The sequence below is a fragment of the Aythya fuligula genome, chromosome 4 (assembly GCF_009819795.1).
Source record: "Aythya fuligula isolate bAytFul2 chromosome 4, bAytFul2.pri, whole genome shotgun sequence".
NCBI classification, from domain to species: Eukaryota; Metazoa; Chordata; class Aves; order Anseriformes; family Anatidae; genus Aythya; species Aythya fuligula.
In genome coordinates, this window is record NC_045562.1 from 26,994,083 (window position 1) to 27,019,611 (window position 25,529).

The following is a 25,529-nucleotide window of genomic DNA, read 5'->3' on the forward strand; positions in this document are numbered from 1 at the left end:
GGGTTGATAAAATGAGCTGAGTGTATTCCAGGTTTGAAGCAGAACAATGAAGAGAGTTTTCATGCAATGTGCGTTTAAGTTTTTGAACACCTTCCCTTGGGCTGCTCTAAATTCTGAAAGTTTGTTTAGTCTCAAGGTGAAATTGGACAAGCTCATGGACTAGCAGAGAGAACTATTAAATACAAAGGAACCACATCTTGTTTAGGAAGTAATTTAGCTGCAAATGGTTTGAGGCCAACTTGGGAAAGTATAATAATGTGTACAAGTCCAAGCTCTGCATTTTTCCCTAGGCATAATGCTTCGCCTAGAAGAGCTCTTATACCAGTTGTCCCATGTGAAACCTCTTTTCTCATAGACTTATTATTTAGTTAGTTATTCTAATTTTTCAGCATTTTAATGACAAACAATATCTCTGAATAAGTTCATTCTGGGTGAACATTACTGCTTTACTAAAAATTTGAAGACAATCTAGCGCTTTTTGAATAAATCTAACAGTGGTCTTCAGTCTAGAGAAAATGAAAAGAAAAATGATGTAAATTGTGTATTTTACTGTTCTAATATCACTTCCATCAGAACTTTTTTATTTATTATTTATTATTTAATCTCTATTTCTTTATTCTTACTATAATATTAACTACGATAAAATTATTTTAATATTCTTCATTTCTTTACTCTCTATTATCCCCAAATTCAGCTGAATTGCATGTAACATAAAAATTAAGAAAACCTTCTATTCATAGAAGATCTTGATATATTTTAGCAATAAGCAGTTGGTAGAACTTAAAGGAGATACTATATATGGTCATTCTGAGAACAGTAGAAGTTACAGAAACTAAAGATAAAGTAAAACTTATGACCAGCTGCTTTGGTCATAAATTTTTCAACACAAAAGAAACTAACAGAAAATAGAGGATTTTCTGTTTACACTCTGTTACCCTACATAACGTGGATAAAGTATGTGATGCTTATTTGTAAAACATAACATCACATAATACATATTTTAAAATTAAATGAATGAATAAACGTTATCCTGTTAAGGTATTTATATATCATGCTTTTTCAGCAACTGAAAGTTTTAGAAACATGGCATGTGATTCATGGAGTAGCATGGCATTAAATCGATCTCAAACCTATTCAGACCACTACTGTAGGAGTAACATCTCCACATTTTCTATTAGGAGGAATATAATTGGAAAACACTTCCATAATTGTCATTTCTATTCATGTCTTGCATCGTTTTAAACTCATTTGATGTGCCATATGGATTTATTTACTTTCAGAAATAGTAATTAAAAAGGCAAATATTGTTAATCTGTGCAGCATCAGAATAAATGAAAGCGTAAGTATGGTACATAACTGTGATTTTATCCTGTACTTCCAGATTCTTATTTCTGTCTTTCTCTTTCAAAGAAGAAATTCCCATAAAAGCACCTTTTACTGATAAAACATCATCAGTGAAAGACAGATTACGATGCAACCACTTTTTTTTTTTCCCCCCCCCTTTTGAGGTAAAACTATTGAACTGTTAAAACTACTTTGTTCCTGTATATATCTGCTTGATGTCTGATTATTCTTTTAGTTGTGATTATGTGGCTTTGGCAATTGTATGAGTCTCAAATTTTTCCAATAGTTCAATTATTTTATAAATTGAGGTTTTCCTATGCTCTTCTTGGTGATATTTTAGCGAGTGAGTTAGAACTGCTGGATATGATAAAACACCCAGTTAGTGAACCAAATTTATTCATAAATTAAAATGATGAGTACAATTTCTTCAATGTTTTGTTCTAAATAATTATTACTTAATTTAAGAGATACTTTTATTCTCTTTAATCATCTTTCTGTTCCACCTATTATCTGAGGTTAATTATTAATTTGAAATTAATTTATTTACATCTTAGCTATGAATTTGTCATTTATTACCATTTTAAAAAAAAAATATTGAGAGAAGTTTATTTAATTCAAGTCTTCTCTTCTTGTAGCCTAACGCAGCTGATGACATAATTAGGAGGATATTTTATTTTTAGGAAGATGATTTTGTAGAAAATTGAGCTAAATAATTTTTTAATGGCAAATTTTACCGATACAATTGGAAACTGCATAAGAATTTTCTAAAATTCATTTGCTGTTCTTTAAAATTTTGTTATTTTATTGATTGTGACTTTGTAGCTTTGGGCTTGAAAAATTATTAAGGGAAAATTTAATAATTTTTTTCAATATCTTAGAATTTAAAGTACAAGAAAACTGCTGTACTGTTTTAAAATCAGCATTAGAAACATTGTCTCCATAAGTACTTTGAGAAATACCATTTTTATATTTAAATGCTAGTAATATTGAGTAACGTGCAAATAGTCTCTGAATTACAGTTTTATTCTCTATGTGTAATTTGTCCCATTATGGTGACTGTAATCTTTTTCTCATTTGTTTTTTACTGCTTGCCTTTTCTAGGAAGTAGAGGTTGGTATACATTTCTGTCTTTCATGATTCTGTCAATTTTGCATGAATACATTGATTTCTCACATTTTACTAAATGTAGGTTGTTTCTCCCTCTCCAGGATGATTATTTTCGTACATGGAGTCCGGGTAAACCATTTGATCAAGGTAAGATTCTGCTACTAGTTATTTGTGTGGTTTAAGATTTCAGTATTTGTAAATGTACTCCTGTTTTGGAGTAATCACAGATCTCCCTGAATTTGTGTTGTCTTCTCACTCTTCAGATGATTGATGAAAAGAGGACGTTTACAGCCTATCATTATCTTATATCTGTAATTTTTGCAAACTTTTAGTGATTAGAGACAGACGGGGCAGTAGAAACATTCAAAGTAACTTAGTTTCCCTTGTCTAAGCAAGTTCATGGTGTTCTTAAGGTTTTGTTTTGTTTGACATATATACTTAAAGTTCAATGCCATTTTCAATAAGACAAATGGCATTTCATTTTTTAACGAAAAGCAGACGTACAATCTGATATGTCTTTGCCAGTTGGAAAAAAAAAATAAAAAATAAACACAAAAAAAGGCAAAAAAAAAGACAACAACCACAAACAACAGCAAAAAAAAAAAAAAAAAAAAAAATTAAAATGGTGAAAATCTGTCTCATAAAAGAAGTTATAGGATAGCTTTGGAAATCTCTATCATGTTCCTGTGCCCTTTCTTGAGGCAAAATACAGAATGTAGACAGTGCTACAGCACAACTTCAACCTTAGAGATACGAGCAAATGCAGGCAATTTTGACATTAAATATCACCTTCTCAGGCATTAGAAGTTAATATTTACTGTCACAGAAATCTAATTCCTGCATGTTGTTTCAAAGTATGTGACTAATGGTGTGAAACTAGTAAGAATCATGCTAATAAAAATTGCTGCAAGGAGCCACGTCAGAGACTTGGTCTTCTTTTCTGGTAGTGTCGATGGCAAAAATGTGAAGAAACAGTGTAGGGGCACACAAGAGACTGAGATAAAAGTATGTTGCAAAAATAATGTTTAAATAATTTAAACAATTTTTGCCATGATGGATACTTTTAGGGGAGATTTATGAAGAATTATATTTTATAACAAGAGTTAGAACTAAGAGACCAAGAAGAAAACGTAAACAACTGAAAAAATTGGAAGGCTTTGTAATATGAGAAGACAACACAGAGTATGGAGAGTAATTGTGATATATAATAGCAGATACTGCAAAGAAACTGAACAGTAGTATTCTGGGTCCGTCTAGTACAAATGATTGTTACATTGCCCAGCAGCTGACTATCGTAGTAAGGAGTTGAGGCTCAAAGTTCAGTTTGCACAGAATAACCTATGAAAAGAAAATGAACTTGTGTGTGAATAATGGGAAAATGTCATTACTAGACTGAGACTTTGCTTGTTAGGTTTTAATTGGAATGACAGTATTCTTCTGTAGAGATTGTCTTAGCTAATGCCAGTATGATGTAGGAAAATAAAACCCAGAAAATATACTGTTTGACTGTGTACTTCTTTATTGTGGTTGAATATTGTTCTGAATATCTTACTGAAGATTCCACCATGGAGCTGCTAGAGAAGCTTGAAGGTTGGCATACCATCATGGAAAGTTTTATTTTTAATAAATACTGATAAAGTGAAAATAAATTATTTGCTAGTAGATTTCAAATTGGTTCTTTCACCTGTCTGGTAAATTGCAACCACACCTCTTAGAGACAGACTTTCCACCATGTTCTATGCCTTTGTTGCTTTAATTCAGGATTACTGTATGAATGCACCAGGCTCGTTTTGCTAGTGTGTTGAGGGAGAGGAAAGAGAGCAAGGGAAGAAAGACACGTTTACATTATCACTGCTCTGCGAACTGTGGTGATTTTCTTCCTTTTTGGTGGCAATTTGTAAATGTTAGTTTATATCCATGGCAGGCCAAATGTTTTTGAACCTGCCAGTTTCACAGACCATACCTGTCTTCTTATTCTATACTAATACATTAGGAAAGAGTACTTGACTTTGGTCCTCTGACTTCTCAATGAAAAAGGTTTCCTTCTTTTAGTGAAGGACCTCTTTTCATTGAAGGACCCTCATCTCAGAAGCAGTCTTATCACTTCAGTACAAGATACCTTTAGTTTATGCCTTTTCTTCTTTGACTTTTGATAGAAGGGCATGGTGTGCAAGTATGTGTTTGGTATGAGAATAGGAATAGGTTCTAATTTGATTAATGACTTACTGGTGGCAAAATCTTTCATCAGAAGACATTGTGTTGAATGTGCTGGGGGTTTTGCTTATGATTCATGTTATCACATAATTGAAGCGTTATGTGTTTTTTTTTTTTTAACTCTTTGTTTGTTTGTTTGTTTGTTTGTTTGTTTTGCAGAAGATATTTTATAATAGGATTTTTCTACCAGATCTAAATTTTTAAATACTCAAGATCATTATGTTACTCTGAGCTCTTTGGGGATCCTGATGCTAATGCTTGTAGAATACTTCTCTGAATTTACAAACAAGCCATCGAAGAAAATATGTTGGGTTATTTTTCATATCTTGTTACCAGAAATGCATTGTGTATTGGGTAGTGAATATTTTAAAAGAATGCCTACAGAGTTCACATTTCTATTTTTGTATGTTTGTTAACTGAAAATTAACATTGAAGAGTGACTACTCTGCTGAGTAGATCTTTTATCCACATTTTACTGTGTTAATTGCAACTGAAGAAAAAGTAATGCTAACTGGGGTTGGTTTTTTTTTTTTTTTAAATGAAAGGGACACCAAAACTTTTTTTTTTGATATGTAAGCAATTTTGTCTTAATTTGTCAAAATGTTATATACATGTAAAGATCATCAGGTGTTTACCTGCCACTATACTGCTGTTCAGTTTTAACAATGTAAGTTCCACTACAGTCTTTGTCAGTGGATTAACCTCAGCTGGAAACACCTAGTCTGAATTTAGTAATGATACTGAATTGAGCTGCATGTCAAAAGATTTACAGTTTCCCAAGAATTAAATGTATTCTAAACTCTGATTGTCATGCAGATACTCTTTGTTAAGAAGAGGTATGCACGCTGTTATTTTATTGTTGTTTTGAAAGTAAGTAAATAACATTACTTAGTACAGTTGGAAGAAGTACTTTTGGTTATAATGGGAAATGACTTCTTGAGACATAGCAAAATATTAAAATAAAATACAACTGTGCAAGTACTATGTACTTGTTTTTACTTCAAGACCAGTGTCTTCAGATGGAAAAAGTGATTGTGTGGTGTTTTGTGGGAGGAACCATTCATACTTGCAACGTAAGGCAGCCTTAGGAGTTAGTTCCTTAGGATTAAATGCAAAGAGGAATGAATGTACTGTTCATGGCTCTCTAAAGAAATCAGGTCTCTTAGGATTCCCTGTGTTTACCAATAAAAGAGAGAGAACAGTGACAATCTCGGCACAATTTTATCCTAGTATTTAATGAGATAAGAGGAAGTGAGTGTTAGTAGACTACAAATGTAAGCTTAAGTCTTAGATTTACATTCTGACTGCAAGGCAAGCTCTGTGTGTAGAGAATCTTCACGAGGGCTTCCCTCTTGATCTTCTGTTACTGTGCAGCAGTTCAGTTTTGTGCAGCAGCTACTCGCTCAAGTTGGAGCATTCCATAAAAATCTGTTTTACCAAGTGAATGGATTATAAAGTTCCAAAGTGAAAGACAAGTTTTTAAAATGTAGAGGTAAACTTGTGGTAAGAAGCTAAAATTGTTCACTAAAAGACAATGTTTGAACTCTAAACAGGAGCAGTAACAACTTCCCAAGTCTATTGTGTTACTGTTTGTAATAGTACTGATGGAGGTGCAGGTAGTCTGTCAACATGAACTGGGCAGCCAAGTTGTTTGAGGAGAGAAATGCATAATTTTCTAAACTTTTTTTTTTTTTCTCCCATCTTTCCATTATACTTGTTGTATCAGTATTTGGCTTTACAGAAAGTTACCTATAAACCTGTGAAAGTATGGAATAAGCAAGAAATCTTTTTGAAATTAAAGTTTTGAATGCCAGTTCTGCTCAGTTGTGTTTTTTGTTTGTTTTGTTTTTCTATGAAAAAAGTAGATTATAGGAATTATTTGCGCTTTTGCAGAAATACTTCTTTGTTGGTTTGTTATAGCAACTTTACACAATTAAAATATAAATGTTTGGAAATTTTGAAGTCTATATATGGCCAAATATGAAGACCACTAAACTTCATAAACCCCAGGCTGCCTATATATAATATGGGTGGTGGTGTAATATTTAGCTTTGTATCTGGGTTTTCAAATTGTTAGCTGTCTTTTAAGCAGACACTTGATCTATATTCCCTGCCGTTGTCTTTTAGTCTGTGGTGTGGGTAGTTGGTACTCATGTACTTCCTTGTCAATATCATCAAGAGTCATATCTATGGGTTCTCATTATACATATTCATGTATTATGTTGTATATCCATTTTCATATTAAAATCAACAATATACTTGGACTCTTTACAAATTATATTTAGCCAATGCCCATGTTAATTTACAGGTAGTATTTTTAAGAAACCAGTGCTTTCCATATATGTGTATATTTGTGATCTGTACCTAGTTATTATTTTTCCAAGATTTCTGTGGCTGTTTCTAAGATTGTCATAGATTTCCTATGTATGGATAATATGTCTTTACTTCCACCCCCCCCACCCTCCCCCCCCAACAAAAAAACCAAATCCTTAATTTGAATCCAAATCTCAATAGTATGTTATAATATTTTTAAGGATGTGGTTCAAGGAATTAATACAGTTCTGTAATAAATGAGGGTCTTAATAATGTCTGAATTCACTCTTCTGTAGTGTGGTATGTTTTGAAATGTATTCTTATGTTAATATAACTAAGATGTCAAAATTGCTCAGGAAGACAGATCTGTGTAGTTCTATGGGTATTAATAGTAGTTATTATATGGAAGTAGACAAGCATTCCTGGAAGTTAGCCCTTGCTTTGAAAATGTATAGTGCTGATTATTCAGTTGTGCTGCAAAATTTAAGTTACTGTAGAAGAAGGAAAAATACATTATTACCTCCGTTTCAATCCAACAGTGATATTTCTTAAAACATAATTTGTCCAAAGAGTACTTGATTCCATTGAACTTGCTTTTGATTATAGACATATACAGGTAGACAGATGTATTTAAATGATACACAGTAAAAACATTCATATATATTTATATACACTTTTACTTATATCAATATAGAAATGGATATAGAAAATAATATGGAACAGGTATTATTTGTGGAATAAATCTGAAATTCTTTTATATTTAATTGCTGCTAAAAGGTGGCTTTTGTCATTTCAGTGGTTTTAGAAACAATTATGAAGTTTTCAGGGTTTTTTTGGACTATTCAAAGTTCAATTTTGTAGCTTTAATGTTTTATCAAAATAATAAAAAAGCAAAAAAATATTAGTACATTTTCTTCATATACCGCCTTTATATCAGATAAAAATATACAAGGTATTTTTAGTACATTTTATTTTTAGATGGCAGATAGAAGTAGAGCTTAGGGGGTGTAGCTATTGAATAAAGTTGCATACACAAAGACATTGGTGTAATTTTTTTTAGTGTGGAGGATGTTTTCCTTTGCTCAACAGAAATACCTTGGAGGAACAGTGGAGAATTTTCATGTAATGGAAAAAATATGAAATGACGTTTCCATGGAGGATGAACACCCTGAAGGTGTAGTTGGTTTGTAGATATATTTATAAAATTTCTTGTAGACCGTTCCACTGAGTTATTTTTGGCTTATATCAGGTTATATTAAATATCTGTTTACAGTAGAAGTATTGTAGATACCATTTTAAAGCAGTAAAATTTTTAAACAGTTTCAAACAAATTTTAATTCTCTTTGTCTTTTAGCTATTTATGTTTCATCTACCTAGTTCTGTAACAATTTGGATAACCAAGGATATTCAAATACATGCATTCGCATCTCTTTAATTTGTGAGTACATTTCTGTATTATGAACTGAAAACGTTTAGAATCATGTTCAATAAAACCATTTGATTTCACTCATTTGTAAGCCGTGGTAAATTGTAAAGGAGTTTAATGAAGATCCATTAGTTGAACACTGAAAACAATCAGATTTAGATGTAAACTTTGCTACATTTGCTACAAAAACTAGAACTTAGCCTTGCTGCATGCACTCATTGATGTTTTAAAACTAGAGGTATATATTAATCTCTTTCAAGAGAAATTGCAGTTCTTTACAATTAAAATTTCTTAGCTTCTCGGTTTTGTTTTTTTGAAATTCATAATGTCCTCTTAAAAAGACACTATTCCTTTATTTGAGCTAATATTTTAATCTGGTAAGCAGTATTCAGTTTCAGGTATTACGTATGTTTGGGAATTCTGATCATCTGGAAAATGCACAGAATTGTTATAAATTCTTGCTGCTTTTTATTACTTTCAGCCAGCCTTTGGCTGAAAAGATCTTACGCAGATATGTGGAGAACACTTTTAATGGTGGTTTTCTTTGTTATGTAATGCTGTGCTTCAGTAGTTCTTTAGTTCTCTTTTATAAATTTCTCTACTGTGATAACACTGCCAAAGCAGCTTCTCCTATATGGTTCGCAGTCTGAGCTCTTAACTCAGGTTCACTGGATAATATTTTTCTAGTTGTGGATCTCAAATTATTTCAGTATTTATTTCCAAAGAATCACTGAATGGATTCTAAATTCTTACATCTGTTTTAACAAAGGCTATATGAAGGATTTTTAGTAAGGTTGAACCCTACTCGTGAGATGATCTTGCCTTCAGTAGCAATGCCAGTTGAACTCTTCATTACTGCTCCCTTGACAGCCCATCTTCTTGATGCAAGGTCCGTAGTGCCATCAAATCTTGAAAATCATAAAATAAGTTAAAAAGTGATTTATTTATTTATTTATTTTAATAATAATCCAGCTAGATCATAGATTCAGGTAACCATTCAGATCCACAAAATAGTTAAGGCAGCAAAGTGGAAATGTGACACAGGGCTGCAGTGACTGAGTAGAAGCAGAGATCTTAAACTGGCAGTATGCTGAGCAAAGGGTATCTGGAATTGTTTCCTCACATTTCACAAACTTGATAAACTTTTAGTCCTTCAAAATTCTTCTGAGAAGGACTCATCCTTAAAATCCTTCTACTCCTGTCACTGGGCTGTGATGTCCAGCTAAGAGTATTGAAGTCACAGGTGCCATCATTTCCCGAGGACTGTGTGCCTGAAAATGTTTTGGTATGTATTAGGACTGCTCATTTTTTACAGTTTTACTTAGTGGTCTAGTGGATTTATGTTTGCAACAGGGATTTAATAAGAAAGCATGTAAAATGTCTAACAGTTATCAAGAATATGAAATCTGAAATTATTGCTCAGTGGTGAGGGAAAAAGAAAGTCTAGTAAATGATGTTTGACAAAAGAAAATGGCTATATGTGTTTTTCTTGAAAGTAAATAGAAGCATTATACTTCTTAAAGCACATTTCAATGTTAAAATTTGCCCTTTTTACCCATTTGTATTTAGCCACCTCATTAAAGAAATGTTTTCTGTTTAAGTTCTATTCTTGCTTCTTGTGTGTTTCTGCAGTGTTGTTTGTCTTTGGTTGAAATATCCATAACTTTTTACTGATTTTCAATTTACAATGTGGTAAATAACATATACCCGAAGACAAAGTAAGTTACGTACTCTAAGACATCGGCATGAAAAAGTCCTTTTAGTAACCCCTGCATTTTTCTTGCGTTTTGCTGGACAAGATTGCGAGAGAAGTGTAAGATTTCAGGATTGCTCCTGAAGATCTTGGGAACTAATTGGAATCATGCTATTATTTATCATCCATGCAACTGTGAGAACCCAACTTGACTTCTCTTCTAAAAATCTGCACGTGAAGCAGTAAATAAAAACAATTTTATTAAGTGGACTTCGAGTGGATTTGATTTGAGAATCAGTGGAATGGACTAATGGACAGATCCAAAAATTATCAAATAGCTGAGTTGGGCAACTACCTGACGACCTCAGGGCTATCCAAAAGTTAAAAGCATGTTTTTGAGGGCATTTTCCAAATGCCTCTTCAACACTGACAGGCATGGGGCATCAACCACTGCTCTAGGAAGCATGTTCCAGTGTTCGACCACTCTCACAGTGAAGAATTTCAGTAAAGGTTTTTTTTTTTTTTTTTTTTCCTCTGGTCTAAACTTCCCCTGGTGCAGTTTTGTGCCCTTCCCATGTGTCCTCATTTCAGTTACTAGGGAAAAGAGACTGACACCTCCATCTCTCCTTTTTTTGCTCCTCAGGAAATTTTAGAGAGCAGTGAGGTTGCCTCTGAGCCTTCTTTTCACCAAACCAGAAAACCCAAGTGTCCTCAGCCTGTCTTCACAGGACATATCCTTCAGCCCTTTCCCCAGCTTTACTGCCCTCCTCTGGATGCTTTCAAGTACCTTAACATTCTTTTTATATTGTAGAGACCAGAACAACACCAGCACTAAATGTAGTGGGAGAATCTCCTCTTTTGACTGGCTGGCTGTGCTGTTTTTAATGAATCCCCAAATGTGGTTTGCCCTCTTGGCAGCCAGGGCAAACTGCTGGCTCACATGATGAGCCTGCACCCTGGGATGCCTTTCTGCAGAGCTGCTCTCTTGTCTCCCAGTCTTTACCATTGTATGGCATTATTCCATCCCAGGTGCAGGACCTGACATTTTCCTTTGTTGAACTTCATGTTGTTGCTAGTCATCTAATTCTCTAAGGTATCTAGATCCCTCTGCAAGGCCTCTCATCCCTCCAGGGAATCACCAGTATCACCAGCAAACTTGCTGAGGGTGCATTCCATTCCTGCATCCAGATCATTGATAAAAATGTTGAACAGAATTGGCGCTAGAATTGAGCCCTGAGGAACACCACCAGTAACTGTCTGCCAGCCAGATGTTATCCCATTCAGTACAACCCTTTGAGCTCTACTGTTGAGCCATATCATCACCCAGTATAGCCCAAACCTGTTCCTTTCCCAGTTGGACAATTTGTCCAGAACAATGCCATGAAGGACAGTATCAAATCTCTTACTGAAATCCAGAAAGATTATCTCCACTGTCTTCATCCACCAAGTTGGTGACCTTGTCAAAGAAGAAGATTGAATTCCTAAGGCAGGACTTTCGACTTTCCCTTGATGAGCCCACATTAACTATGTCTGATAAGAGCTTTGGTATTTAAATGCCTTTTGGTATCCCCCAGGACAGTCTTATCTAGAACCTTTCCCAGGGACTGAGGTAAAACTAATAGGTCTGTAGCTTCATGGGTCTTCTCATATGCCCTTTTGTAGGTAGGTATGACATTGGCTAGCTTCCAGTTGTCAGAAACCTCTCCAGTTTTTATGATCTCCCGCTTTTTTTTTTTTTTTTTACTTTTTTTTTTTTTAATAAGAATATATTAAGCATTTTAAACAACAATGGAAAAGGAAAGGAGCATGTATGTCCATACTTTTATTTAACTGTGCATCTGTGAACAAATAATTTATTCAGCTAGGTCTTGTAAATTACTGAGACTTTTTCCAAGACAGTCAACTCCAAGTCATGAGTTTTAAACTGACATTAAAAACAAAAATTGTGTTCATGGATGGAAACAAGCAGACTGCTTTGTGTATTGAACATATGTTGTGAGATAGATAAACACAACTGTAAAAATTTCAAAATAGGACTTAGCTGAAACTGCAAAATTTATCAGTATTTCAAATAAAAGATGAGTAATATTACTACCAAAAGTATTTTTTGTGGTAATAAACCCAGGTCATTAGTAAAGTTATCACTGGTATTCATTAGACACTTTTCTGTACTTGTCTGTTAATACAGAAATGGGACTTAACTTTCAAATTGCTATATTGAGTCAAGATTAATTTTGGAGAGAAATACCAGCTTTCCCTGTGGGATGTTCTGCCTGAAGCACTGCACGCTGTGCCTCCCTGAGGCTACCCAGCTTGAATTGTTCTTGCCAGCTACTGTCCACTCCATCCTATCCATGTACAGGGAATACACAGCTTCTTCATCTTCCGTGCTATGTCATGTATTGATAGTTATGAGTTAGGACACGGATGCATACTCATAACTGACTAAGTTACAGATTTCTTTACTGCAAGCTAGTAACTGCAGAGCACCTGTACTGGTGTCTGTATTTCCAAACTACAAGGATCACTTACTCTGGAGACCAGAAATGTTTCATGCAAACATGAGTCCAGGAATCCAAGAGAAACCTTGCAAAGAAACATCGCAAAGTGAATTTCTAGTGGAGTAGGTCCCTTTTTTTTTTTTTTTTTTTTTTTTTTTTTTTTTTTTTTTTTTTTTTACATTCATAATCCCCACCCTCTTTCCAAATGGCAGCTTAATTCTATCTGGAACTCTTGCAGGTTTGGTATGTTTGTGGTTATTAGCTTGTTAGTAGTGAAATATTTTTAAATACTAAAAGCAGTATTTACTGCTTACTGTAATATTTACTACAGTATTTAAATACTGATTTTCAGTACTTAAATACTAAATTTCAGTAGTTAAATACTGAAAGCTGAACCTGTTGGAATTTTCCTTTAACTTCAGTAATTTAAAGCTCAAAGGACTTTCCATAAATGGTCTGGCTAAGCCAGGATTTATGCAAAAGCTTCACTGACTCAAAAAGAAAAAAAAAAATGTATTCTGTATATTGTGCTGCAGGATGTGATTTCAATTTTTGTGGCTTGTTAGAGAACATATTTTATGTCTAGATCATCATTGAATTTTATAACAAGTACACTTCCTGATTATTTTTGTTATGCTAAACTTCTCTATAATACACATATATGTGTATTACTGATGTATTGGATACTGTATGTGAATAATATACTAGATTCTGTTTTAGCTGTTTTTCTTTTTTAAAAAAATTAAAATTAAACTAAATTAAAAATTAAGTGGATCACAGTCAAAACATTCTGATTTAAGTTTTAATATTATTTTAGCATAAAAATGATGGAAATAAATACAGAAATTGACCAGTTGTACAAGAGAGTGAAATAATCAAGACACATTTTATTTCACATTGCTTTGCAAGAATAAGCATTTTACCATTTAAAGATAATAGTTGGGAGAATTTTCAAGATGTTTCTTTTCCACTCTTAGAGGAATACAGACATTTCTTTCTCCTGATTGAACACACAAGTCAGTTATTATGCAAACAGAATGTCTCTAAATCATGATTTAATATTCTTAGGAAAACTAGTACAATGCTTGGTAGCGCTACATTACTATTGTGAACTTTCATGTAGTCTTTAAACAGTTACTTTCTGCCAAATCAAGGAAATGGATATTGCAATTTAAAAATAAGAGTGCCTCACTAAAACTGCTGAAACCTTAAATGATGCCAGCCAAGTATGCACACGCATTTCTATTAGTCATACCTGTTTTGGATAATTTAGCAGAATATTTATTTAGCCTGCTGTCAAATACATCAGTCTGAGTCCAAAATAACTCTGTTCTTTGGCAATTTAAATTAATAGGATCTTTTCTGAATTTGTGTAGGTGTAACTAAGGGCAACATTTGACTTTTGCTTTGTGGACTTTCTCATTTATATCAACTTTTGAGCTGTGGGTAGAATATTCTGTTGTAAGTGTTTAAGGAATACCTACTACTGAGAACACATATTATGATAATGTTATTGAAACACAAATATTTGTAAGGAGGAGAATTTCTTATAATTTAGAAGGTACATAAATGCTACCGCAATGTCAAAAGCCATTGGAGGGCACCAGTGGTTGTTGCTAAGCGCACAGTTTGAATTTGGGATGAAGCATGCAGGACAGAAATGTGGAACTTGGGCAAAGATTTTCCCAAGGGATTGCGTTTTTAATGATGGTACCTTTGAAAATAACGTGGCAGTGCAAAATTTTGACATGAGACTTAGTGTATCAACATTTTTGTTGATACATTGTTATCAACAACATATGTAATTTGTTATAGTGAAAAGCAATTTTCAGAACCAGAACTCCAGTGTTTTCTTCTTATTGGTTCATTGCTTTGCAATTAGTTTTGGTATTTTGAGTTGAGTATGTATGATGAGATGATGAGGAGTTGCTTTGGGTCTGTAATGGTTTACAAGCCATTTGGCAATCAGTACAATATTCTTCAAGTCTGATTATTGAAACAGTTTTATAAAGAAAAGAGGAGGAAGAATACGATTACTATTAGCTATTTTGTGCACATTCATTAACAGACACATTTTTATGCTATAAATTATATGTCATAGCAGTTTATCTTGGGATATACCCTCTTTAAAAACTTGCCTGCCCCTTATTTCATGTTGAGGTTTCTATGAGCAAAGTTTCTGAAGTTTCTGAAGTTTGTGCAAGGCTTCTGCAATAGAAAAACACACTTTCCTTCCTCACTCATACCCATGCCCCTGTGAGTTACCATGGGATTGTGGACTAGGATCTACAAATAAGTTTTAAGCTTCTTCTTGAATGACCAAAAAAAAAAAAAAAAAAGTGTGGCCCAATGAAGACAACTGTTTTGAAGAGAGTGGGAAAGAATGAGGAAAGTATTTTGAAATTGTGAAAAAAAAAAAAAAAAAGATTAAAATTTAGTGAGCTTGTTCCAGAGGAAGACAACAGACTGCCAGGTACGATATTATGAGTTGGAATAAATGCATTTTTTGGTACTTGTTCTTTGAAACTTTACTGCAGCAAAAGAGGTGAGCAAAAAGGAAATATGCCGGTACTTATTTTATGTCAGATGGTTCTAACTCATCATTCAATGTTTTCTTTGCTTATCAGAATTTCATCTAGCTTAACTCTAGGTATTGCAAGACACACGCAGTACTAATGTATCAGAACTTATTAGAATAAAATGCTAGGAACAGCAAAGCATCTGAGAATAAGCCTGATAAAAGGTTTTACACAATTGTCCCTGGTTCATCAGGATGGAGATTTCCTGAGCATTCTTAAAACCAGGCACTTCGTGGCTGGATACAACCTCCATGCACACAGACACGTACTTGTTGAAACATTTGCTCACAAGTTGAAAACCAATCTTCTAGACTGCCTGTAACCTTCAGGGGTTTGAATCTAAACTCCTAATTACTTGCTTGGCCACCAACAGAAACATTTTCTACTCTTCTTACTGGAGTTGTAGATTCATGGGAAGATTCCTTTTGTGAAGGTTCAGCTGTAGCGACCCATTCTCCTTTTCATGTTATCTAGTGAATCTTAAATGGCAAATGCAGTCCCTTGGAGAAGAAGTAAAAATTCAAGATTCTTCTTCTCAGAACATCCCCATCAGGTTACGGAGGTAGGCTGTTTCTTGTTTATTCTCTCATTATTCACGTATCTGAGATTGTTAGCTGTACAATGGTTCGTTTTCATGTAAAGATTAAAAAAAAAAAAAAAAAAGTTTCAGGTGTGTTGCATAGCAAGACTGGAAACTCTTGAAATGAAAAGCAGTATGGATTCAAACCATCTGTGTCTGAGGAGAGCCTGTATGCATGTATGTCTGCAAATTCTGGATGCAGATCACCATACAATTAGGGCAAAAAAAGGACCACTGTTACTGCAATTAAATATCTCTATTCTGTTTTAGCTGACAATATCAGCTGAGTGTTTATATGCTCTATCCTGCTTTCCCCCCTGCTGTTTATGGAAATTGTGGTGCCAGGATCTTTCTCACCTCTCTAGACCCAACACAATTCTGAGTGAGAAATTCTGCTTAGGAGTTGAGGAATCATCATATTTCAAAGTGGAAAACCATACGTCTTTAGGTTTCTTCAGGAAATAAGTAGCTTATGAAAGCAGGTAATATGAATCAATCTGTTCTAGATGTCTGTCTGCCATGGGTTGTAGCTTAGGCATATGACTAATTATTAATATTTTATTTAACTAATTTATATTTCTGTCCCTTGCCTCTTAAAGTAAAGGAATCGAACCATTCATTGGTTGCTCAAAACATAACATAGGTTTTGGTGATTTTACTAAACCAAAAAGTCCATCTAGTTCTTTTTCTGCATGCCTGAAACAAATCTTGAACTTCAGAGGAGGGGAATAGACATTAGGTCTGAAAACTTCGCCCTTTAACCTTTTTTTTTTTTTTTTTTTTTTCCCCTCCCATTTCTTTTTGCTGGTTATGGAAAATTGGCAATATGTCTGATTGTAAGATACTAGTACTTTACCGTGGCTTTTAACATGGAGCTCTTATCAAGAGGATTCCTATCTTATGTATTGCTAATCTTGATTTCCTATTATATTCCCAATAAACATGATCTGGATAATGTCAGTTTCCAGGAGCACTAGCTGGAAATTAACTTAGAGAAGAGATGGAGAGAAGCTTTCCTGCACTGCTCTTCCAAATCTGAATGATAAATAAATAGATCCATTAGTAATAATTGAATCATTTTTTTCAGAATATTAATTACTTCCTTAGGATGTGAGGATAACAAATCCATATCCATCTATGAAAGTCACCAAGCAAACCTAATTCTGTTCCACAGCTTTTCAGCAAAGCACAAATTATTTTTAATTAACAATATAATTTCTTGGAGAAAAATTATACATTACAAGCATTTTATACTTTTGTAATTGTTTTTGTGGCAATGAAATTTTTCTACTTACTGAAATTTAGTGGTATTTACTGAAATACCACTGCGTTTGGTATTAATTTAGGAAAATATAAGGACAAATGTTAAATATGCATATAGGCAAATAACCTATTTTTTTCCTGAATATTAGGAGCTAAATAAAGCTGAATATTACCAAGTTAAGAAACTAAGATCAGACCTATATTTTTAGAAGCTGTTCATATCTGATCTTCTAGGATGTCAGCTGATACACTATAGCCACAAATAAAGAAACGATTTCTGGCAAGCCATAAACAAACATATTGCTAAGTTCTAGAGGCTCTTCATCATACAGGAGCCATCACCTATTTTTAGTGACAGTATAAATATGCTGTACGATCTAAGTTTTCATTTCAGTTATGAAAAAAGGGTGTCTAGTCTTCATGATTATGATGATAATTTAGTGAAAGTGACTCAGATTGATGTCTGTTTCATGCTGAAGAAAATAACTGAGGGATGCAAAAATTGTTCCACAGTGGGATTTTGACACTTATGATGTTTCTAGTGTGAGCATTAGGCAGCTTTATAGCTGCCTATTTTAGCAGAAGTTAAAAGCAGCGTGTTTTGTTGCTAGTGCAAGACTGCATACTTGGAGTGAGGTGGGGTAATGCAGGCACATTTTGTCAGCAAATACTAAAAGATTCAGTGAAGAATTAAAGACTTAATGCCATATATTTTCTAAGTTAACTTGACTGATTTATAAGCTTACATTACATCAGTGATACTTTCCCTAGAATCCCTGGAATAAATTTATGTATTTTCATAGTAGTTTAAGATATTTAGGATGACTCCATGTGGAGACAGGTCTTAGGTATGTCCCTGCAGTGTAATGGTAGTCCAGTTCTTACTCAGCATGAAAAACTTAAGACCATGTTTTTAGTAACTGTTTTTCTTGTGGTTTATCATTTTGCATGAAAAATGTCCATGTGTGTGCTTTGTCTACTTCAAATATGACATAAAACATTTTTTTTGTAATTATTTTGTTTCATGTGTGTTTTTACAGAAAGAAATGTCTGTTTTTATAAACATCTAATTTATTTTAGTCCTTTCACAGTTGTGCAAATTACTAATGTAATTTGTGTTTATTTTACTTTTTCATTTTTATAAAGCACGTTATAAACTAAAAATGTGTGATTGTGCAAAATGTGCACTTGGAATTGCTCAAGATTTTCATCCAGGGCATCATAAACACAGAGTCAGTAAATACTCAAAGGTCAAATTGTTACTGTAAGGCTTGGATGGGCCTTGGAACAGGTTATATCCCCTGCCTTCCATTCCTTTTGGTACATGATAGCCTTTGGTAGGAGAGTGCCCAGTCTAGCCCAGGGAGTGGTTCGCTTTGGAGATGCCCAATATAGTTCTCTCCATCAGACTCTTCAGTCAACTCTTAGTGACAAAGACCTGCCTTTGAGAAGTTAATGGTGTATTCCTCAATGCCTAATTGGTAGATATGGTGTCTGAAGTTCCTTATCATTCTTCATTTCTCTGAAGCCATACAAAGATGTCAGGCCAGTCTTTTGCCTCTGCAGAACTGATTTCTAATACTAGGTTCTCAGCAATTTATACCCGTTGCTATCTTTAATTTACAAGGTGCAGTTTGTGATTGAGTGATCCTCAGAAATGTTTTTCTTTTAAACACAGAATTCTGAACAATCTGGTTTATCTTTGGTGGAAACTGTTAAATACATAAGGAAACTAACGGAGTATCAGTACTCAGCAGTACTGCTTCCAAGCAGGTTTTTTTTTTTCTTTTTCAAAATCTATCATATTCATCTTATTCATCTGTTGTCACTTACCTGGTCAAGGCCATTTTCTAGGCCGTTTTCATTTGATCTCCTGGTTAGATCTTTAGGACTTCCACTGGATATTAAAACCTTAAAATGGTGGTTTGTTTGTTTGTTTGTTTGTTTTTCCCCCCTAGGAATAAAAACATTTTGATTTCAACAATAAATTAGAGGTCTTCTCCCCTAGTTTGATATCCATCTTTATGTTGTCATAAAGGCCAAGTGATAGTACCATCTCTTGGTTATAAAGTTGGGTCCTGCCTGTAGAAAGACATGTTACAGCTTGATAAATTTTGATAGAATTATCAAAATACATCTTCAGAGTCCCAAGAACTCAGGAAAATAAATAACCATTTAAATCATGTTTGATTTAAAGAACACTTGTGTGATCTCCCCCATTCATCCCTTTTCCTGAAACACGTTTTCTACTTGATACTGGGACTCAGCATCCTTGTATGATTCCAGATATTTCTTCTTGCTAATGTGTTTTTATTTCAAAAACCTATGCAGTTTTACAAAACATTTACCTGAAACTATGTCAGAGTCATATTCAGGTATTGCTACTGTAGTGTCTCCATCAGAGAACTTTCTAGGAAGAGGTGCTTGAGCAGTACATTAAATGATAATCTGTTCATGTTCATTAGGGAGTGACATTACATTCTGCTTGACTTAAAGGAGAGAAAGTATTTTCCATGGATGTTAAAACCCAAAGTACATTGAAGGATACTGAGTATGCTTTTGTTAATTTGAACTCCAATTCTAGTATTCTAATTCAGTCATTCTAGTCATTTGTCGCTGCATTTCCTTACCACTGGTTTAAGAGTTGTTGTAATCAGAGTTATTAACTACAGCTGGATGGCTCATTGTGAATTTCTGTCTGTTTTGCAGCAGAAATAAAATACCTGGAATAGGAATGCATCTGCCTGTATGTATTAAGCTGTAATTAAAGAAATCTTTCTTTTCAATCTGCACTGAATTACTGTTATATTAATGATTCCATCACTTTTCTCCTTTGTTAATAATATAATGTATATATTTTGTACAGCTGAATATACTGTTAAGAAGGAAATAAAACTGAAAAAGTCACCATTTAAACTGTATTTAATCCTGCTTAGCCCCCCAAAAATTACATATTAAAACTGTAACTGTCAGCCTGGTCTTGTTTTCTGGGTGCATGCTTTGTCAGCCATATATTAATATCACTTAGCAGTTTAAATGAAGTTGTGGTTAAAAGTTTACTTTTGATCACAAAGAACACAGGAATATAACCTTCCTTTCAGAAAATATGTATGCAAATACACATTTTATAAACAAATGTGAAAAACAAGGGGAAAGCATTTCTGAAATATAACTGAACGCTGGACAGTAATCTGCTTAAGTGAAGGTGAACACAGGATAACTGAATATTAATTGTTTATAGATTTTTTTACTTGATTTTGAAATTTGCCCTTTAGGATTTTCAGTACTCTTTCTTTAAGCTAGGGTTTGGTATATAGTTTCTTAGGTTTTTGTTTGTTTGTTTTGGTTTTGTGTTTAATGCAAATTAAAAAAAAAAGTAAAAAAATGGGGTAAGATGGGGAAGGCCTTCCATGTAAGAGAAGAATGTCCATAGGAATAAAAAAAAATAAAAAAATAGTTTGGGAATATTTAGATCTACCTGAAAAACACTGTGGAGATCAGAGAAGGGAAAAGTTTATTTTTTCTGGTGAGAGTGAATATTGGCTGAAATTTTAGAATCTACTGTATTGTCATGTAGACATGATTAGTCAGGAAATAAGCTACACAAATTTAATCCGAAGTAATGAAAAGGAGTGTCTGGCTTTTTTAGTTTTATACCCAGAAATTAGTATTTGTAGTTTAAAGTGTAGTTCAAAGCTGAGGGTGTATTAAAGAGGAAAGACTGAGCTACAAAAGAAACAGAAATAAGGAAGCTAGAATATTGCAGGCAGAATTTATTTTTACAGAAGGCTACATCTTGAGAACTCTGATGTTGTTGCCATATTTGTATTCCTACCCTATCTTTATTTTCTTTCTAATTTTATTTTCTTATTGCCTTGGCTTTACTATTTCTTCTCTATTACATGTGTCTCATTCTCTGTTGCTTTCAGGCTTTTGGTTTTCCATCCTTCTTGGTTAACTTTCCTCCCTTCTTCTAACAGTGCTTTTTAGATTGAGTGTAAGACCTCTTCAGAAGTTAGAAAATGCTGATTCAGACTTTGAGTTGATCAGTGTCAGGAGCATGACTTGGGGTACTCATACAAATCACTCATCTGCATATTTTAATATACTTTTTCTTTTATTTGAATCTCATCTGAGTTATAATTTCCGAGTAAATTCAGACATTGTCATTATTTACCTATTAAGAATGCTCAGTTGTAAAAACTCAGCTGTATCTTAGCAGGAAAGAGAAACTACTTTTACGGTAGAAATACCAGTATTTGGGGATTACAGTGAGAAAGTGGCAATTGTTACAAAGAACATGGTGGTGAGTAATTTTATTAGCTACACAGCAGCTAAATTTAGCCAATGGATGCTTTTCCTCTTCTCTGTGTTAATTTGCAATGGACCAGCATATTACTATTTGTGTCTCACTAAATTATTATTATACAATGTTGCTTTGTACATGTTACTTCATGGTAGAAATGACATGAAAAGGATTAAGAAGTACGTTTTTTTTAACTAGCATTCTGGTTTACAGCTTTTACAAAGATTTTGTATGTGGGAGATGTGGCAGCCAACATCTGAATGAACAAATGTTCCAAACTGCTGATAAATGCCATTTGCCGGTCCTTTTGTCATATTGTTTTGTTGTCATTTCAGATGCGTTACAGCTTTAGAACTATATCAACTACAAACCTAATTCTGTTTAGAAGTGATGTCACTGAAATGGAGAACTGAAGGCAACAGAATCCAATTCAAAGCATTTTTGTTTAGAAATTAGTGCTTTGAATGACAAAACGGATGTGCAGGATTCCTAAAAGTCTTCAGCAAATTTTAATATCAAGAGTGTTTTTAACTACAGTGAAAACCACCAGCCTTTGGCTTTGTTACAAACCCTGATAAGGAGAGAGTTGCGTAGGATACTTAGTATTTTTATAAATAAATAGCAGTGGTATTGTATGAGAGCATACAGGAATATGCATGATTCCTGAAGATCTGTTTTCCTTGTTAAGGAATTTTGTACAGTTTCATTTTGCATTATTGAATATGCTGCATTTTATCCTGATGAAGATCAGAGCCTTTCCTTTCGGCATCCTGTACAAACATCAGGCCAGCCCTCCTCCATGTACTTGGTGGGTTTTGTGTGTGCTGTATTTCTTTTTTTAATTGCATGCTTCTAGATAATTGTTAACAATTTTCTAAAATTATTTTTAGCTTTAGATCCGGCTAAAGATCCATGTTTAAAGATGAAATGTAGTCGCCATAAGGTCTGTGTTGCACAGGATCAACAAACTGCTGTTTGCATTAGTCACCGAAGGCTTACACACAGGTAAATACTTTTAAAAGTTAATCCTATAGACATTTTTAACAGTGTTCATGACTGACTGTAAACCATAAGTATACTATAATTAGTTTAGTTATTTAACAACATGAAAGCAGTGGATTTTTATAAGTAATTATGTATGCATAATTTGATTAGATTGTTTAATATTTGATTTTTTTTTAATAGGCTGGTAAGCTAGAGGGCGTACATATGTAAATATCACAAACTGCTGATGCAAATATACTTAAGGAAATACTGTGCAGTACCAAATAAATGTTGTGATTGTGGTAATGTCCTGCTGCTATGCATTGCTTTGACTTTTTCACTTCTTATATGAGGCTAGAGAATTCAAAACTGTTAAACTTTTATATAGTGTGCCTTTTTTTCTTCTATGCCTTCTTGTTTTGCATTGGACTAAATATAAGGAACATATGATAGTTATTCCAGAATCAGAATGCAGATTTTCATTCTTACCATTTTCTTACTTTTTTTTTTTTTTTTTTGGTGGAGGGTGGGTGGACGTGGAGGTGGTGGTGGTGGTGGTGGTGAAGGGAAAGAACAGTTCCAGATCCTCTATTTATATAAGTCTTAGTGTGGCAAATTTTTTGCACTCCTCTGGTTTTATCTGGGGCAGATAATGCATAGGTAGGAGGCCTGAACGCTACCCTTAGTTGAATCATGAGATTATTGTTTGCTCGGGGGTAAAGTCAAGTTGCATTTTTGACTTCAAATTGTACATTTTTTCATGCCTCATTGTGGGAAACAGAGCACAGTAGAAAGGATAGAGCCTCAGTATCACTAAACTTCAGTATTATGATTGAACTAAATATTTGATAGTTTCTTGCTCAGTAGGGGCTGAAAAGAGCTAAGGAAAACAGCGTCTTTCTTGTGTAATGTAAAAAGATAATTTTGAACTTTTTAGAGAGCCAGTACTGCAATGATATAAGGAATGTTCTTCCTTGTGGCTAGTTATGTTTAAATACACCTGTCTTTTTCAAATGAGCAAGATAGTACATAGTGAAATTAAAAGCTTAAATTATCCTAGATCTGTAGCTGCAGATAATTAACAAAAACTTATTTGTAGAGTTATGCTGTTTCTATCAAATAATCTCAGGGTAGAGCTAGTCATTTTGGTTTGATAAGGTATTATGTATAATAAGTCGAAACAATTATTATCAGACAAAGCCAGGTAGTCTAATTTCAGCTGCATGTGAACTGCTGGGAATATGTCAGTGTAGACTGTGAAAAGACAACACAATTGTTCAAAATTTCTGAGGAGATATTAGACAGATCATTGAAAACAGTGGAAAAAATGACACCTCTACTTTAAGTATATGTGCAGCAGGTAAAGACTGAAAACTTTTTAGTCTAGATGAAACTGCATATAGTGGTTGAATTAATAAATGTATTGACATCTGCCTTCATACCTGTATTATTCCTCCCACAGTCCCTGGCACTCTTTTTGAAAGGTAATATTTTACGGGGCAAAGCCTCTCTGAATATAGCACAATCTCATAATGGAAAACTTTGAAATGACAACTTGATGATTAACCCTTGTAATAAGCACTCCAAGTCTAGTCTTGTAAGCTAGGTTAAGCAATTCTCTGCCTACTTATCAAGTAGGCAAACCAGGCCAAGGATTTCCAAATGTAGATATCCCTGTTCCCCCAGGGTATTAGCCTCAAGGAGAAATCAATTGCTTTGTGCCTTCTTTCTAATGCAGTCTTTGACTTTTTTTGTAATGTGGTGGCACAAGAATATGGGTAGCATATTCACAAGCAGTGTTGTCTACTAATCTTTTTTCCTCTGTTAACTTCTTTGTCCTTAACTTTTGTTTTATCCCTTAACTAATACCTACAATTTGCATATTGATTGTCAACATAGCCAACTGTGTTTGCTTTTTTTTTTTTTTTAATTTCCCAAAGGATTGTTAGATTATCAGCCACCAGGTTGTATTACCTACCTTTGTCCATTTCTAATATATCCACTGTGTGTATATGATATAATGGGATTAAATCTTCACAAAATTTCATGCAAATAATTTTCTTTCACCACTTCACTTCCTCTGTATGTGTGCATGTGGTGTTCTTCAAAGATCTGATAATTTAAATAATATCTGATTTAATTATTTTTCTAAGCAATTGGGGGGTGTCTCCTGGAAAATAGTTGAGGCTTTTTTAATGGATTAGTGAGAACTCTTTATAGGCAGTATGCCAATAGTTTTCCATTTGGTCATATTTGCTATGTAGATGTTCCTGAAATTATTCTAAAGAAACCTACACTGGAAAATTAGTTTTAAACATGTGAACTGATAAAGTGGCAAAGGTTATGCTCAAGAGAAAGTCAGGGAAGAGGAGACTGCATACCTCCAAGACAAGTGAAAGGTTGATGAGCACCTTTGGGCTACCTCTGGGATAGAAACCTGAGATATACTGATATAACTGAATAGATTATTCTGAAGAGTCATTGAGTTGAAACTCTCTGACTTAGTTAAAAGTTAAATTTTCCATTATTAAAAGCACTGTTTCAAAGCAGCAGTATTTCTTCGTTCAGAAATTTCTGTAAAATAATTTTGTCACTCTTTAAGGTAATATCATAGGCAGAGAGGTTGATAATCAGGGGAGGTTGATAATTGTATCCAATAGCAAATTCACTGTAATAATTTTTCTTGTTGTTTTATTAAAAAAATGACTTGCAGTAAATATGCTTATGCTTGGATATTCTACTATTGAATACATTTATCTGACTGTGCTGTCCCATTTTTTTTGTTTGGTTGTTTTTTTAAGTCTCTACAGCACAATTTCCAAGTGATTGTAACCATGTATAGCTTGCTTAAAGTATTGCAGTGAAGCATGTGATGAGTAGTAGATATCCCAGCGTTTTGGAAGGGTGTTAGCGATATGATGTGGCATGGTCCAACTGGTTTAATTAATGTGGCGATACTTAGTACTGACTCAGCCTGTGGTTTCAGAAGTATTTCAGTTGGTATTAGACTGTGCTCTCTTGCATGATTCAGGTATGCTTGTTCTGCAGTGTGATGGGAAGAGGAGGAAGGATGTCAGTGCATGTAAGTGGCAGCTTGAGAAACTGGTGTCTGCTGGTGATTAGCTTTGATCTGTAAGTTGCACCCCAGTTCTAGGAAGCATGTTTTGGAGAGCTGTGGAGACCTGAAGCTGTGTGAGGAAGAGAATGAGAAGACCTCTT

General features: G+C 33.9%; 1 protein-coding gene across 2 annotated transcripts in view; it reads left to right on the top strand.

Moving 5' to 3' along the window:
• SPOCK3 (SPARC (osteonectin), cwcv and kazal like domains proteoglycan 3) overlaps positions 1–25,529 on the top strand; it is a 193,186-nt gene that overhangs the window by 61,977 nt on the left and 105,680 nt on the right. The window contains exons 3-5 of one of the 2 annotated variants that reach the window (XM_032186078.1): positions 2,446–2,454; positions 2,553–2,598; positions 22,217–22,331. In XM_032186078.1, the coding sequence (XP_032041969.1) occupies positions 2,446–2,454; positions 2,553–2,598; positions 22,217–22,331 (170 nt within the window). The remainder of the gene's footprint in view (positions 1–2,445; positions 2,455–2,552; positions 2,599–22,216; positions 22,332–25,529) is intronic. The other variant, XM_032186079.1, reaches the window with a different exon arrangement.